The sequence below is a fragment of the Eretmochelys imbricata genome, chromosome 7 (assembly GCF_965152235.1).
Source record: "Eretmochelys imbricata isolate rEreImb1 chromosome 7, rEreImb1.hap1, whole genome shotgun sequence".
In the NCBI taxonomy this organism is placed as follows: Eukaryota; Metazoa; Chordata; order Testudines; family Cheloniidae; genus Eretmochelys; species Eretmochelys imbricata.
The window spans coordinates 43,703,082-43,720,202 of record NC_135578.1 but is presented as its reverse complement, the minus strand read 5'-3'; the positions used below and the strand labels follow the sequence as shown (position 1 = coordinate 43,720,202).

The following is a 17,121-nucleotide window of genomic DNA, read 5'->3' as shown; positions in this document are numbered from 1 at the left end:
TCCTTACACACCTTGTGTACATGTGGCTCAACATTCTAAGGAGAAAACTCCATCTTGCTGTTTGAGATCTGTTCTGGGAATCACATGTTCCAAATGAGCTCAAATCCAAAACCACTTGCCTTCCTGTTATGGAACCTGTCTGTCTAGAAGAAGTCAATACCTTAATTGCTTGAATGTTGAAACAATCAAATGTGACCTGTTCATATGTAGAGACCAAGGGCTACAAAAGCTTTAAAATCCACACTCCGTAGCTTCGGTAAACTAACAATCATGGAACCAGTAAAAAAGAGTAGGATTCCTTCTCAGGATCTTTGTACCTGCTTCAGATTGACTTTCCTCCACCTCAGGGCAGAGCTAGTTAAATAATTTATTGGACAAATATTGCAGTATTTTTCAAATGATGTGAATATTTTTTTATTTACCCAATTTAGGGAGCTGAGTGAATGGTCTGTGAATTGCATGATATTTTTCTAATTAAGTATTTTCAATCACTTATTCAGCCAGATGAAGGACATGCCATGCGTAGTGTGTATAAAGCGTCTTCCATCCTTCACCATCTCAGCCAGCTCTTCGTTCACTTCAGGTTTCAGTTCATGATTGCTCCTCTGGGGTTTGGTTTTTAAAATCTCACTCTACGCATTTTTTCTAGCTCCCCTCTCACTTTGGCCCTAATCCTGCCGTTGGATCTGCTTTACATGGACCCCCATGCCCATGAAGAGCCCCCTTAAAATCACTGGGGCTTTGTGTGGATGCCAGGATCTGTCCATGCAGATTCAACTACAGGATCAGAGTGTTTGTTTCTATTCCACTCCCTTCACTCAGCACCAGCCGTCTGTGCATTCTTTTGCACATCATCCTCAGTGTTCAGATGAGTCTTCAGGACACCCTTCATCTCTGCACCTAATCAACTCCGTTTCTATTCTCATTCAAAGCCTCTGGTCTCTCACCTATACTTCTTTAATATCTATACCTCTGTTCTTAGTTATATCTCTCTGAAAGCATCTTGCATATAGTTGGTATAAAACAGGGGTGGGCAAACTTTTTGGCCTGAGGGCAACATCAGCATTGTGAAACTCTATGGAGGGCCAGGTAGGAAAGCTGTGCCTCCTCAAATGGTATGGCCCCTGCCCCCTATCTGCCCCCTCCCACCTCCCGCTCCCTGACTGCCCCCCTCAGAACTCCTGACCCATCCAACCCCCCACACCCGCTCCTTGTCCCCTGACTGCCTCCTCCCAGGACCTCGCCCCTATCCAACCCCCCCTGCTGCCTGTCCCCTGACTGCCCCAACCCCTATCCACACCTCTGACCCCTGACAGGCCCCCCAGGACTCCCACTCCTATCCAACCTTCCCTGTCCCCTGACTGCCCCCCGGAACCTCCTGCCCCTTATCCAACCCCCCTCAGCCCAGTACCATGCCGCTCAGAGCGGCAGGAGCTCGCAGCCCCACCGCCTGGCCGGAGCCAGCTGAGCTGCCCAGCAGGATCGGTGGGCCGGAGCACTGGCAGGGTGCTGAGGCTGCGGGGGAGGGAGGACAGCAGGGGAGGGGCTGGTGGCTAGCCTCCTTGGCCGGGAGCTCAGGGGCCGGGCAGGACGGTCCCGTGGGCCAGATGTGGCCCGCGGGCCGTAGTTTGCTCATCTCCGATATAAAAGATGCCCTACAAAATATAACTGCACTGTAAGCATTTTTGAGAATGCAAAACAAACATTCTTTATTCCTTGGGGCTAAATTTCAGTGTGGAGTTTTGTAGGTTCCTTTTGTGATTTTTTTTCTACCCTAATTCTACTGTACTATGTACCACTTGCTATGCTTCTGAGACAGTCTTCAGATTGGTGGTATGAGCTATGAGAGCACAAATATATAAGTGAAAGAAAATTACCCAGTTATGAATAAAAATGGCTTCCCAAGACCATCTTACCTAAATTGTACAGGCCGGACCCACAGCTGGTATAAATTGCTGTAGCCCCAGGGAACTCAACCAAACCATATTGGTTTACACCAAGTGAGGATCTGGCCCTACATTTTTAACTTCCCCTATTTATTATCATTGTAAAAGGGTTCATCTAAATGAATCTTCTTTGGAGAATATGTGACTGAAGGAAAATAATCCACATTATCCTGATCTGAACTTTGTCTCGCCTGTTTCAGGATGAAATTTTACAGTGCTGGTTATGTCCCCATAACTTCCCATCTGTGCCATATCCACTTCTATAGCGTGTCTGCGCCATTGTAGCTGACCATCCTGCCTGGATATATGTGTGTTTACATAATAATCAGGCCCTCCTTTACTTCTTTTCCTGTTCTTGTCAACTTAGGTGCAGATTTCTGTATAATAAACTGTTGGGAGAATTAAAATAAAACTCCAGCCCTTTGTCCTTTTTGTTTAACTTTCTGATTAATACCAAAGATTATTAATTCACCTTCAGTTGTTGTTTACCTTAGAAAGAAAATAAATTAAGATGGGATATGATTAAATTATAGAATAATGAATGGTCTTGAGCAGTGGTTGTCAAACGTTTTTTCTGGTGACCTAGTTGAAGAAAATTGTTGACGCCAGTGACCCAACGGAGCTGAGAATGAGGGTTTGGGGTGCGGAAGGGTCTCAGGGCTGGGGCAGAGGGTTGGGGTGAGGGGTGCAGGGTGGAGCCAGGAATGAGGGGTTTGGGGTGTGGGAGGGGGCTCTGGGCTGGGGGGGTGCAGGCTCGGGTGGGCTGGGGATGATGGGTTTGGGGGGGCTTGGGCAGGGGGTTGGGGTGCAGCAGGGGGTCAGGGCTCTAGGCTGGGGGTGCGGGCTCTGGGGTGGGGCTGGGGATGATGGGTTTGGGGTGCAGGAAGGGGCTCTGGGTTTGGGGGGCTCAGGGCTGGGGTAGGGGATTGGGATGCAGGGTTACTTCGTGTGGCTCCTGGTCAGCAGCGCAGCAGGGATGCTAAGGCAGGCTTCCTGCCTGTCCTGGCACCGCAGACCGTGCTGCGCCCCGGAAGCAGCTAGCAGGAGGTCTGGCTCCACGTGGCTCTTGCCCTCAGGCACCGTCCCTGTCCCCCCGCCCAGCTCCCATTGGCCAGTGTGCAGAACCCCATGGCCCCGCCACCTAGGAGCCGGACCTACTGCTGGCCATTTCCGGGGTGCAGCGCAGTGTCAGAACAGGTAGGAATTAGCCTGCCTTAGCCAGGCAGCACCGCCAACAGGACTTTTAATAGCCTGGTTGGCGGTGCTGACCAGAGCCACCATGACCAGTGCCTTACATTCCATGACCTGGTACTGGGTCACGACCCACAGTTTGAAAACCACTGGTCTAGAGAAGATGTGTTAGGAGCATCCATTCTGTCTCATAATACAAAAAGGGGGCAGTCAAATTAAAAGGTGGCAAATTAAACTGATAAATACTTTCACACAACATATTGTTAGAATGTGGAGCTGATCATAGGAAGTTATTGAAACTGCAAATTTAGCAAGATTCGTAAAGGGACAAACATTTATATGAGTAATAGTATCCAGAGCTGTCATAATGATAAAAATTTAGGAAGGGATTAGGGTGACCAGATGTCCCGATTTTATAGGGACAGTCCCGATATTTGGGGCTTTGTCTTATATAGGCGCCTATTACCCCGTCCCGATTTTTCACATTTGCTATCTGGTCACCCTAGAAGGGATATAAAACCTCTTGCTTCAGGGCTTAAGGCAATTTCTATTGGAGATCAAGATGAGATCTATCAGAGGCAGGATATCTCCCACATCTGCCTTCTGCGAGGTTCTTCCACTGTCAGAGGCGGGATGCTGGACTACATGGACTTGTGGTCTGATCCCATAAGGTAATTCTTCAGTTCCTACAATAAAGTTTTTTAAATGTCTGTTGGACCTATGCTGTGCATGGTCTGCTTGATCACTTCTAATAGCAGCAGATCTAATGTAACTACCAGCTGGTATCTGCATGTATATTGAGCTATTTACGGTGTCGCCTTGAAATTTTAAATTCTTCAGGGTGGTGGTTTCTACCCCCATATCCCTAATACTAGCTAGGATGCTTCAAAGCAGGCTGAGACTGAGAGAGCACTGTGTATTGCCTGCCAGCAATCCAGGCCTCAAGTAGATGCATGATGGGACAGTGATGTAAAGCTGTCTACTCAGGAGAAGGTTACTGTAATGGACAAGCAAAAAGGGCGGGAAACTTAAAAATGTGGGGCAGGGGTCAAAGGAGATTTGCAGACTCCCACAAAGAGAGAGAGTGAGCCCATAGCCACTTAAATGCTCTGTGGGTTCTTGTGAGACAAGAGCTTTTGGAAACTTGCATGTTAAATGTGATATTCCACTATTCTCGCATTGACCTGCTCAAACTGAGATTGCAACATAGAGATGTTCTCCTGGAAGTTACTGTGTTGTTTCAATTCAGCAGCGCTCTTCTCAACGGCGCTTCTAGCATGAGCCAAGCAGCTGAACCATAGTCTCTTAGCTTTGTTTCAGCTGAATCCATGGCAAACCACTTGCTGTCACTTTAGCCAGTTATATTATCAGGTGTCTCCATGCCAAGTCATTATCGTATAGGACAGTCACAGGGAGCTGCACTACAGTAAACTAGTGTCTCACGCTGGCTGGAGCTGGTGGTTGCTTGAGCTGGGTTTTCAGAGCAGGCTAAAGGAGTCCCATTGAATTTCCGTGGGAGCTGTGTCTAACTTTCTTGGACTCCTTTGAAAATCCCAGCCTCATGACATTACCTAGTGGGTTAGAAAGGCAGCAAAGTGAAGCTGTTAGAAGAGAACATGTGGCTGGCACTGATTAGAGCAGAGAGAGATTTTAGTGTGTGTGTAAAAGAACTGGATGTAGGCCGTGGGGAGAAGTAGGCCAGAATAGACAGCAATCACTTGCCAATATTTCTATTGCAAACATCATGCTGCTCCTGAACTACTTGAATGAACAGGATGTGAACCTCGATAATATCCTCCTGAGTCTTTCAGCAACTTTTTGCTCCAAGACGGAGGTCAACACAGGCACTACTCGGCTGCTTGGAATATGGCAGTTGCTTTGTGTGTGCGTGCGCGAAAGAGAGAGAAACCCTCTCTCCAAGTCACTTTGCGACCTCTGTTTTTTGCTGTCCTAAGCAGACTGTTGAATGCCTGCCCCTTCCAACCTGCCAAAGAAGAAAATGAGTCCCTTGCAGAATCACTCTCTGCTCTGGCAACCAACACAAGGGAATTTTGCTGCCTCTAGGAACTTTGTTCTGCTTCGGTGGTACCGTAGGCCCTGTTCTCCTATATAGTACTTGTGGCTTGGCTGGTTGTACCCCTTAACGGTACCTTTGCAGTTCTGCAGTCATCTAGGCATTTATATAATTCTGAGCAAATAGAATTTGTTCTTCCAAAGAGCATAACAAGGGTGTTTATTTCTTTCCATGGATTTAAAATAATTTGCAACCCCCCCCAAAAAGCCACATGGTATGATAGAGTGGATGGTAAATCGTTTGTCTCTCTCATTTCAGTCAAGACTGTGTAAACAAAAGATTTCAATAGCAGGAAATTGCCCAAGCTAGCTGTGTCTGCAAACACTACAGAAAGAAGGCTGGTGATCCAGTGTTTCAAAATACAGATGGATGAGGGTGTGTGGAGGGTTAGTAGACATTGTTACATATCTTGCCTTTGTTAGAGAAATTTATTTTCCAATTGGGGTTCATTCAGTTACTTGACTAAAACCCATGAACTCTACATTTACTATATTTACAAAACAAATGTCAATAGCAGTTGCTTTCCCAGCAATTAATAGCACTCAGCTTGTTTGGTTCACACAGTTATGGATAAGACAAATTAGATGGGTGGGTGAGAGCCTGTAGGATAAATATCAAAGGCCTCTTGAATGTAGTTGCTCACAACCTTAGGGGTGTTGATCATTGTCATCTCCTGCTGAAGTCAATGAGAGTTGAGAACGGCTCACCTATCTATTGATATATTTATGTGGCTCTCATCACTCTTGTATTTAAGCACCTGACTTATTAAGGCCAAGAGCCTCAAAGGAGTTTAGGTGCTTTACTCCCATGTTATCCTCACAATAAATACCCTTGGAAGGTAGGGAAGTGTTACCCCATTGTATAGGTGGGAGCTGAGTCACCAAGGAGATTAAGTGACTTGTACAGGAAGTGTGTGGCAGAGACAGAACTTGACTTAATCACTAGCACTTATTTTTCTTCAACCTCCAGGAGAGCAATGCTTCCCAGAACAAATACACGCTCCCATTCTGAAACTAGCATGTGTGGGGGAGGATTCAGGAATCATAGAATATCAGGGTTGGAAGGGACCTCAGGAGGTCATCTAGTCCAACCCCCTGCTCAAAGCAGGACCAATCCCCAACTAAATCATCCCAGCCAGGGCTTTGTCAAGCCTGACCTTAAAAACTTCTAAGGAAGGAGATTCTACCACCTCCCTAGGTAACGCATTCCAGTGTTTCACCACCCTCCTAGTGAAAAAGTTTTTCCTAATATCCATGTTTGAATGAGGACAGTGTACATTTCCTGAGTGTGTTTTTTTTTTTAATCTGAATATCTGAATCCTTCTAGTGCTCTCAAACGTCTTAAGGCACAAACAAGGCTCTGCCACCATTGTTCCTCATGGGCTACCCTTTCTATGTCTTTGATGTCAAGTCCCATACATTTTTCCTTTCTAAGCACTGTTTGATGGAGGGGTTCTCTCAGTTGGCCCCTTTTATGTGTTCCTTCAGCTGCACAAAGGCAGGTCTGTCATGGCAGATGGTCTGGCTTCTTTCTTAGCACATGTCCCAGACATTTCCATCATCATAACAAGTTGCTGAACTCTCTAATGAATCTCAGAACTGGGGCAGAGACTGCTATCTGATGTTAATTACTACTGGTCACCCAGAAACCCAGGGCAAAAGGTATCTGACCCTGTTAATACTTCTGGGTTTTTGTCAGTCCCGCAAGTTACTGTATCTGTTTATATTGTTCCAACTCCTGCAGTAACATGTAGATAAAAGTTTTCTCTTCATTAGGGCTGCAAGTTTTCACACAGGTTGCTGGAATAATAACTGGAATAAACTGCCTGTTCCACTAAGAGGCAGCAACTTTGTCTGGTTTAAAGACAACCTTTTAATCCCTTATTTTATGCCCCGTCACCATAAAATGGAACTGCTCAGTGTTAATTTTAGATTGTGTATCCTCCTCTAACTTGTTTGTCTTAACTGAAGTATGCTCTGATAAGAAAGTGTAACCATTGGCACCATGATATATGTAACTCAGAAGGGAATTTCCCTACAGTAGGTCAGATACTATGGTGATAGGCAGCAATATAAAACCCTAAGATTGGTCCTTGTTTCACCTTTTGTGTCTGTGACACTTTGGGTGCTCAGCACTTCTGAAAATCTAGCCATCATTGTCACATTAGGAACTACTGTGTGCTGACGTTTTTTGGAAATCTGGCCCTTCTTTAGGTCCCTCAGTAGGAGCTTGGCTCTCTTGAAAATCTGTCCCCCAGCTGCGGATGCTGAGCAATTAAAAATCTGGTCCCCATGTGACTGTTCACCACAAGTGATCTATGGGCCACAGTTTGGGAATATCTCTTGAACATTCAGGTTCTTCATTCTTTCCAGCTTTGGAGTCTTTCTTGCTGCCAAGGCAGCTCTTAAGGACTTCTCTGAGAATTTATATAGGAAGTACCAATGTTATAAATTGTCAAAGTCCCCTCTTAAAGTGCAAGATCCAGCAAGATTACTGTATCTATCCTTGCACAGCTCTTACCCTCCCACTCCCAAAACATATGAACATGAGCACATTCCTACAACACTGGTAGCAGGTTAACCTTAACCATACCACAGTTCCAACAATTGCAATTGTACTGAATTTCTGCTTTGGCCATGTGTAATGTAGGCATTTGCTGAGTAAGCCTAAATCTCAAATCAGAGGCAGTGAGAAGAATGTTGCTGTCCAACTATTGTGCAGTGTAACAGCAATTTGAATATGTAAATTTCCATTCCACACTGCCTTGATTTGTTTATAATGAGTGACTTCCTCATTCTTTATAACTTGGACCAGCTTTAATAATTTGAGCTGGATTTTTGAATGATAACTTGTGTGATCAAACTTTTTAGTGATTTTTTTATATGCTGTGTGAATAAATTCAGCTGTACGTAAGGGGGATTATAAATAGAGCGCATTGGACTTGTTCCTGCAAACCTTACTCTCACTGAGAATTACTAATGATAAGGAGAAGTCTATGCACATGACTAAAGACTAGTAACATGACTTGGGGTACATAGATTTAGGCCTTTAATTTCTTGACTGGCATATTGCAGTAGTGTGGTGGTAAACAGAGCTCATGTATTTTAGCAGATAACATATTTTATATATTGCAACTACCCTACCTATTCTATTGCTCTGATCTACAGCCTGACCAAGGGAGTCATCTGTGGTGAGTTTAAGATATTGTTGCTATGGGTAGCTGGGCTGTTTCCACAGCAAAGCAAGGCATTTGTCTCTCTATTATCAAAGGGAGGGTTTTCACAAGGAGCAGGGTAGCCAAATCAGGATATCTTTCAGTTGGGGGATGTAGGAGGGTCAATGGGTTGGGGCCTCAGAGGATGCTCATGATGGGAGGTGTTGGTTTTCATGAGGAAAGAAAGGTGAGGGAAGCTTTCCCAGCTGGGAAGCTCTTTAGGTTACTGGTGCTTCTCACTATGGAAGCCAAGGGAAAATTTGCCATTGGGAAGGTGGCTGGATTGGGGTGGGTATGGTGCCGGAGAGATGATGGCTGAAGCAGAGCTGGGCTGGGAGTACTTGATGCTTGGAAAAGGGAAGGACAGATGCATGGCCTTCCCTTTCTCCTCTCCTGAATATCAGTTTGTCTTTTGGCCTCCTTCTTCCGTCACTCTATCCCAACACAACCTTTTTGAATGTCAGGCCCCGTGGTGACTGCTGGCACCTGATGCCACTCCGCTGATCTGTACTTCACTCTGGTATGGACCGGAGGCTGCGTCTATCCGGGTGTGCTCCGTAGTGATATGCTGCCTGCGTGGCCCTTGTCCCACGATTGCAGTTATCAGAATGCCTCATGGGGCAAATGGGCTGAATCATCTGATCAAGCTGGAAGTGAGTTGCGGGACTGGGACTTTTTCTACAGGCCACAGTGAATGGATTTTTGCCTTGTTTGCTTCCTGTTGCTGGGAGATATATAGCACCACTGTTCGTCAGCCTGTATCTTTCTGTTAGATGGGAGAAGAGGTAGACTACAATTAACAGCATTAGTAAGTACGGTACCTATTATTTTCCTATCATGTTTTTATGCACTCTGGTGGGAATGTGTACGCCAAGTACTGTATTTTAATACATGCTGTGTGTGTGTGTATAGATATGCAAAGTCCTAATAAGTATTAAGAATTAATACGTTCTGTGTTTATTTATATATACACACAAACACATTCTAAAAGTGACTGATTTGCTTTTATACACACATTTGAAATGGCTAAAAAAACCTATTAATATACTTAGTCACTGTCATCATGGTCTAATGGTGTTTACAGCTAAGTACTGTTTGGAGAATTCCTTATGCCACAAAATAAATTGAATGTTATTGGCAACATTTGTAGATAAAGCGCCCATCAAACATGTTGTGAATCTTCTTAATTTTCTCTACTGTCAACAGCAAGAGATATTCAGTTGCAAACTCAATGCAAGGCCAAGCGTGTCTCTCAAATTTCAGGGCTTGATTACTCCAAGTGTTGAAAAGCATCCTCCCTGAATTACTTTAGCTACCAGTATTGTGTTTAGAAAATAATTTATATATTTTGCTGCCACCCACAGAGTCACTGGTATGCTAAATGTAACACTCTTCTTGTTGAGCAACTCATGCATTTTAAATAAACATCAAACCCCAATGAAGGGGACAATTTTGCTTTATAGGCAATATTTGTTATCTTTATTAAGTACCGTATAGACCATCTGCAAAGATTTGCCTTATAGAACAAATAAATATCTGCTGCAACAGGCAATGGATGTATGTGTTTTTTGGTTGGCTTGGTCGTATTATCAGCAATGAAATTAAATTGATTTGCCATCCAGATCCTACTCTATACATTTGTCTCTTGGGTTTGCCTCCAGTTAAGGATACAATTAACATATTTCATTCCAATCAGTTGAAAGCTAAGGATTTCCTTCCATCTGTTTTGAACTGATATGTGGGAGGAAATCCGTAGATGTTCCTGTTTTCAGTAAACCTTCTACTCACAGGGTTGTGTGTGTGTGTGTGTGTGTTTAAAAAAAGGAGAGAGAGAAAAAAAGCTGTTGTTGACTCATGTTTGACGTTAAAAGTAGCAGAATTACTTCTGTATACTTTGGAATAGGAGATTCAGAGTGCGAAAGTGTTTTCTCCCTGTTTATGTTTAATCTCTGGTTTTTCTTGGATCTGATTCTTAGTAGGCGGTCTTATCTTACTGAAGTTGCATACTCTACATCAACCCCCCCCTTCAAGAAAAGGGTCCCATCTGTAAAAGCATGAAAATGCATCCTCCTGGGTTACTGTTTTCCTTTTTAGCTGCATGGTTCATTTCCACTGTTGAAGGGCAGAGTCAGAAGGTAAGTTTGCAAGTCTTTATTTCTCAGTTAAATGATTGTGGGACAATTACTCGTTTTTAGATGGCTGCTGTGTTACTGAAGGATACACCCCCCCCAAAAAATGTTTTCAGTGTGAATTTAGTTATATGTTGAATCACCTCCCTAATTAGGCTATAAGACCATCTGTTACCTTTCCTCTGTGTGTATGTAATATCTATAGTCTATATTGTATATGTAAAATTGAGGATACGGAGTTTTGCTTGGATCTTAAGTAAACTTTGATTTACATATTATCAGCACTAAATGCAAAGAGGATACAATAGCAGCATGAGGTGGGCCCAATACTCTAAGAGGCTGAGCATCCTCGACTCCCACCAACTTCACTGGTTTCAGGGGGACTTTGCCCCTGGTAGAATTGAGCCCTGAAGTGCCTTGTAGAATTTCCTCAGTGTTTTCTAAAAGTATTTCTAAACTGCAGCTGTTGAAAAGTTGGCTTGAAAACGGTTAAGGTTGACATTGTGCCCAATGTGAGATTTAAGTGATGAGCCTTCATGCTTCTCAGAGAGACTGAGAAGATACCCTGTTTAAAACCCAACAGAAGCAAAACCCCATCCAGAATCCAATCCCAAACCTGCCCAGGGGAGCATGAGGAGGTGGGAGTAAACTACTGCATGCTGATCTGTACAGCAGTGTTTATTCATATCAGACAGTGCAGCTTTCTCAGTGAATGAACAAACAATAGCTTCTTCACTGTGAAAGAATTGTCTGTCATAGCTCACAGGTTTTAAAAAATCGTAAGATTTTACAATAAACCCTTAAAAACTTTCAATTGAAATCTCTCTCCTTACCAAATAAATAAACAAATCCCTTTATTACCTGCACACTGGTTTGTTGTAGAGCTGCGTGTAAGTGCTAGATAGTGGACCTAGTGATCAGTTATTGTAGACTTATATGTCAGTGCTATGTAGGTGTGTAATTAACTTTGAAAATAGATCTATCTAGGTGAATACCTCACAGCATTCACTATTGTATCTAAGCACCTTGATGCAACAGGAAAAACATGAAAGCTGTTTCTTGGCAGTGTCCATATGAGTAATAAGAAATGTTTTCCCTAAGACAGATTTTTGTTTTGGTTCATGCATCCAGTTCAATTTTCATGATTAGCAGCATTGTGAGGAATGTACATGTGGCTTTATTTAGACTGGTTTTCTCAGCTCTGTGGTGGAGATTAGCCATTTCAGTAGGATGGAAGGCATGTTCATTCATATTACAAAGTGTCTGCTGCCACTGCGTTTCTTGTCTCCTGCTGACAGAGGAATAAACTAGCCTATAAATTTAGAAGTTGCTTGAGAAATTTAGGAATCTTGTTCTCTAATGACAGAGTTGTGGAAGGGCTGCCCTCTATCAAAAAGTAGAGAGGGGTTTGCAATGGAAGGAGAGACATTAAGACTATTAGCAAAGGGAGCTAGGGATGTCCATCCGTCTAAAAAGGCATGATTTAGGAGGAGGCAGAGCACTTAAAGGGCATTCAAATGCCCAAACTTCAGGTGGCTCTTTTATTAATCAGATCAAAGGCAGATGCAATGCAAAATTGGAGGGACTCTGTCTGGAAAGTGCAGTGAACAAGGAATCTAATGTATACTGTATTTCTATCATGCCTTCCAGCCACGCTTTTCAAGTGCCCTAGAAACATTAATGAATGAAGCATTGCCACCTCATCTGTGAAGGAGTGGAATTAGATGGGGAAACTGAGGAATATTGAGCATAAGTGACTTGCTCAAGGGCACCCAGTGAAACTGTGTCAGAACTGGAACGCAGGTCTTCTATTGTACAGTCCTAGGCTCGAGCCACTGCTGCTACTTTATCATACCTTATTTTCCATATACAGTCTATAAATAACACCGTTACCCTGTTCACCATTCCACTATGCACCACTCTGCCCTTTCTGTACAGACTGGGACCTTCCATAGTCACCCCCGGATGAGTCAGAGCTCCTACCCCGCAGATGCAGGCCATGAATTCCACTTTACCCATCCACTCTACCCATGCAGGCCTCAGACCTATTCTCCAAACCGGCCTAGGCCATCACTTGTACAGCAGAGCAGAGTCTCAGCAGGGTGGGTAGGATGGATTATGGTGTCATTTCTTTTTGGGTGGGCTGTCAATAATTTGAACATGCCACAAACGTCGTGGATGAATCCATCATGTTGGTGACAGTATTCTGTGGAGACCTGAATCAGGTCGAGCAAAACAGGAGTGCATGGTGTTCTAGTGGACAGAACGCTGGACTGGGACTCTGAAAAACTGGGTTCAATTCCTGGCTCTGCCATTGTCCTGAAGCATGGCCTTGGGCAAATTACTTCACACCTTTTTCCCCTTGCACCCTTTGTCTTGTCTAGTTAGACGGCAAGCTCTTTCCAGCAGTACATTGTGTTTGTGCACACCTAGCACAATGGGGCTCTGATCATGGTGGGAGCCTTTATGTGCTGGAAAAAGATCAATTATTTACAAAGAGAAGCAAAGTCAGCATCTGACCTCATCTTTGTTGCACAATAAGGGCTTGTCTACATTGGCAATTAACAGCGCTGCAACTTTCTGGCTCAGGAGTGTGAAAAACACACACCCCTGAGCACAGCAAGTTTCAGCGCTGTAAAGCGCCAGTGAAGACAGTGCACCAGTGCTGGGAGCTACGCCCCTTGAGGAGGTGGGTTTTTTAGAGCACTGGGAGAGCGACCACACAACCACACAAGCCACCTTAAAGCATTGCAGTGGCAGCGCTCTAGGGTTGCCAGTGTAGACTAGCCCTAAGGAACCTTACCCACTAACATTTGTTACTCTAATCAAAGAAAATAAGATTAGAGTCAGGTCTTGGAGTCAGCCACCAGAATCGCTGTATTTGCACTGATACACCTTATCCCAGATCCAAGCAGGAGTAAGCTGCTACCCGTGTAAAGTCATGGTTTAGCCTGTCTGCATTTGTGGTTTGCACTAAAGTAGCTACACTGCCTGCTGACCCCGCTTGATGAAATTCCCAGTGTAAACCAGGGTCCTCAGGGTGGGGAGATAATGGGGGAAATCAGATCAGTGACTAAAGATAACAATTTCATGCTTTGCTTTTTTTTTTTAAAGTTAAAATCCATGCACTGCAATGTCAAGACGATGTTCACCTTGGCTACACCGTGCACCTCCTGTGCTGCGGCTCCCAAAGTGGTGTGTCCAAAAGGGTGGATAAAGATGACCCAGGCGTTAGGAGAGAGAGGCTGCAGGTAAGGCCCATCTCCCTGTTCAGCCTGCCACATCAGGTTTACAGGTCGTTCTATAACTCTTTTGTATTTATTCTATATACTCACATATAAGTCAGCATTTCAAGGCATGCTTTTTGCTGGCCAGGGAGATGTTGCCTTATATAAGAATAAAGAAAGGGAGATGTGGCTGGTTTCTACCATTGGGTGGGGAGCAATATAATTCTGGTTTAGGCTTAAAGAAGAGGCAGCTTGAAGTGCATAATTCATGTATGCATACTCATGGTCATGTGTATAGATATACAGATAATGAGTATTTAATAGTGATATTTCTCTAGTGCAGTCATCTGAAGAACTCAGAGAACTGAACAGACATTAATTTCTTACACTTCATAACCCTGTGGAAGAAACTGTGACTAAAATTTTCAGAGTTGAGCTCCCAGAGTTAAGCACCAAAACCCATATTTACGCACCTTTTATTAAAGTAGCCTGAATTTAAGAGGTCATGAGAATTCACAGCTTCACCTGAGTTCAGACAGGAGTTGCAGGTACTAGTACCCATAAAAATCAAGACCCTTTTATTTAGGGGCCTAAATACAGTCTATGGCCCCAATCCTGCAGCTTGTTTCTTGTGAATAGACCCTTGTGAATCCCCATTGACTTCTGTGTGGTCACAGGGGCCTGTACACACAGAACAAGTTGTGGGATTGGGATGGGAGGTACTTAACTCCAGGCACCCAAGATTAAAAATGTTAGCCTATGTGATTTGTCCAAGGTCACATATTGAGTCAAGGACAGAACCAGCTATAGACCCAGAAGCCGTTACTTCCCTTCTGCTGTTCTGACAACCAAACCAAATTCAGTGTCACCTTTGAATTTTTTAACCCTCTTATTTTCCTTTTGAAGTGCTGCTTGTTCCTGTATTTATTATGCTCATTCTGTTAAGCCAGACACGTTTCTGTAGCTGAACTGTAATGGGAAAAGGGTGAAGGGAAAATGAATTTACCAAAAGGTTGTAAAAAAATAGAACGCTATAGATTATCATCTGCAAATCTAGTCAATCGTGAACTTTAGCAGCTAACATGGAGCTCCATTGTCCACTGTTTTCTGTGCCTTACTACTAGCTGGAAACATTTTAAAAATAGCCCCAGCCATTTTGCAGTTATTGCAGATATGTTTGGTAATCAGACTGGCACAATGGAAGCAATAAAAGTGTGAAAGAAGGCGCTTGAGACTTGAGTTGAGTCGATGAAGGAAGGTTAAGCTCTTGCCAAAGATAAATTTAAGGGAGTAATAATTATATGACTAGGCACTAATATTTTTTAATGTTTCCTTTATAAATGATTATTAAGATTCCTGAAGCACCTAGAGGCCCCAAGTGAGATCAGCACCCCACTGTGCTAGGAGCTGTGTACACAGTCTCTTCTGTGAAGAGCTTATGTTCTAGATATGGCAGACAGAGGGACATGAGAGAGGAAGGATATTAGACTGATTTTACAACTGAGGGAACATAGTAGTTTTTCTAAGGTTGCACAGGGAGCCTGTGGCAGAATTGGGAACTGACCTTGAAATTCCTGAATCCCCATCGAGTTCATTAATCACAAGGTCATTCTTTCCTTTGTGAATTAGACAAAGGATTAAAAATGCATTAGTGACTTTAACTCAGCACTCTGCACTACCATGCTGGAGATCAGCAGAGTGCATTGCTCTCTGGCTCTGCCTCTGGAGCATCTTCCCCTGCCCCCACCTGCCCACAACATGACCCCTCTGGCAGAAGTGGGGCAAGGGAACTCTAAAGCCAGCCATGCCTGCTGAATATCAACTTAGGTTTCTGACATGCTTCCCTGCCACCCCCGGGCGGAATCCTCAGTTTCCTCTTTAGGGCCACTTTAAGGTCACTTTGAGCCCCTTCAGCAGCACACTGTGACCTTAGTGAGGCTGGTGATCTGCCTCCATCTCCCACTAACCTTAACCGTGCCAGTGAATATTTCATTATTTCCATGGATCGCAAATATGAGGGAGGCAGGGAGGGTCGGTCTTGGAGACAATGCACCCTTTCAGAGCTTTGAAGATGAAGACTGGGGCTCAAAACATGATCCAATATTTGATTGGAAGTTAATGAATTAATTGGAGCCCTGCATAATATAACCTCTTAAGTCTGGGTTGTGCTTGTGGTTCCGTGCCCCAGGACAGTGTATTGCACTCTTCGTTCATATGGAGTGCTTTTCAAACAGTTTACTTGGTATGGATCAAAAAGCAGCTCAGAAATCTCCCCTCATTGTCCTGATCTGTTATCATGTCCTATCCATACAGAACAGGTTGGGTCCCAAACTGTTACAATCACTGATCTTGGCTTTTTCTGTTTAAGATACACCGTAAAGCTTGGAGAAGACACCCTTTCCCTACCAGGGTGCAGTCACATGTGTAAGATGGAAATTGAGAAGAAAAAATGCTGCCCGGGATTCTGGGGTACTGAGTGCTATGGTAGGTTCTTCATGGGTCCTTCCAGTCATTGACCGGTCAAGGCACTTCAAAGTTCTCCCTAGAATTACCAGTCCTGCAGGTCAGCTCCATGGGGAGTGATTTGTTTTCAGGATTCTCTTTCATGTTTCCAAGACACTTAGACTGGATCCCAAGGTTTTCAGTATCCATGTAGGGAAGTTTGAAGGTCTTAGGAAGGGAATCTTTCCCCAGCACATGATTTGAGCCCTGTTGTGTTTTGACTTATGGCAAAACTCCCTTTTGCAGAAGGTACTCTTATTTTTAAATAAAATGTTTTAAAAGAGAATTATTCTTTAAGAAAGTTTCCAAGGAAAAAGAAAGAGATTCCCTTCTGGGAACTTCAGTACCCCAGTATACTCTGCAGCTCGTCGCCTCTACAGCCACCTGTAAACACATGACGTCTCCAGCCAGGAATTAAAATAACCGATCTGAATCCTCAGTTACGTTTCAGATCAAACTAGTTGAGTCTGAAAATGTTTGGCTCATTTCCTGTTGTTGTTTTGGCGCTCGCTGGTTGCAGCAAGGCCAAGAAGCTGAATTACTAAGGCTATGTCTACAATACAGCTTGTGTCGGCATAACTTATGTCACGTAGGGGTGTGAATAAACCACGCCTGTGAGCGACATAATTTGCATCAATGTAAACGCTCGTGTGCACAGCCCTGTGTCGGTGAGAGAAACTCCTCCCGCTTGTGGACATGGGGTTTTTTATGCTGACGGGAGAGCGGTCTCCCATCATCACCGAGCATCTTCACCAGATGCGCGGCAGTATTGGTACAGCTGCGCCACGGCAGCGTTGTACGTATAGACACGGCCTCAGTTACGCACGGCAAATCCCAC

At 44.1% G+C, this 17,121-nt stretch overlaps 1 protein-coding gene across 1 annotated transcript in view; it reads left to right on the top strand.

The window, feature by feature from the left end:
- The first annotated feature begins 10,279 nt into the window (after positions 1-10,279).
- The window catches only part of STAB1 (stabilin 1), a 98,877-nt gene continuing 92,035 nt past the window's right edge, over positions 10,280-17,121 (top strand). The window contains 4 exon segments of the mRNA XM_077822226.1: positions 10,280-10,448; positions 10,451-10,560; positions 13,669-13,805; positions 16,150-16,265. Coding sequence (XP_077678352.1) covers positions 10,280-10,448; positions 10,451-10,560; positions 13,669-13,805; positions 16,150-16,265 — 532 coding nt within the window.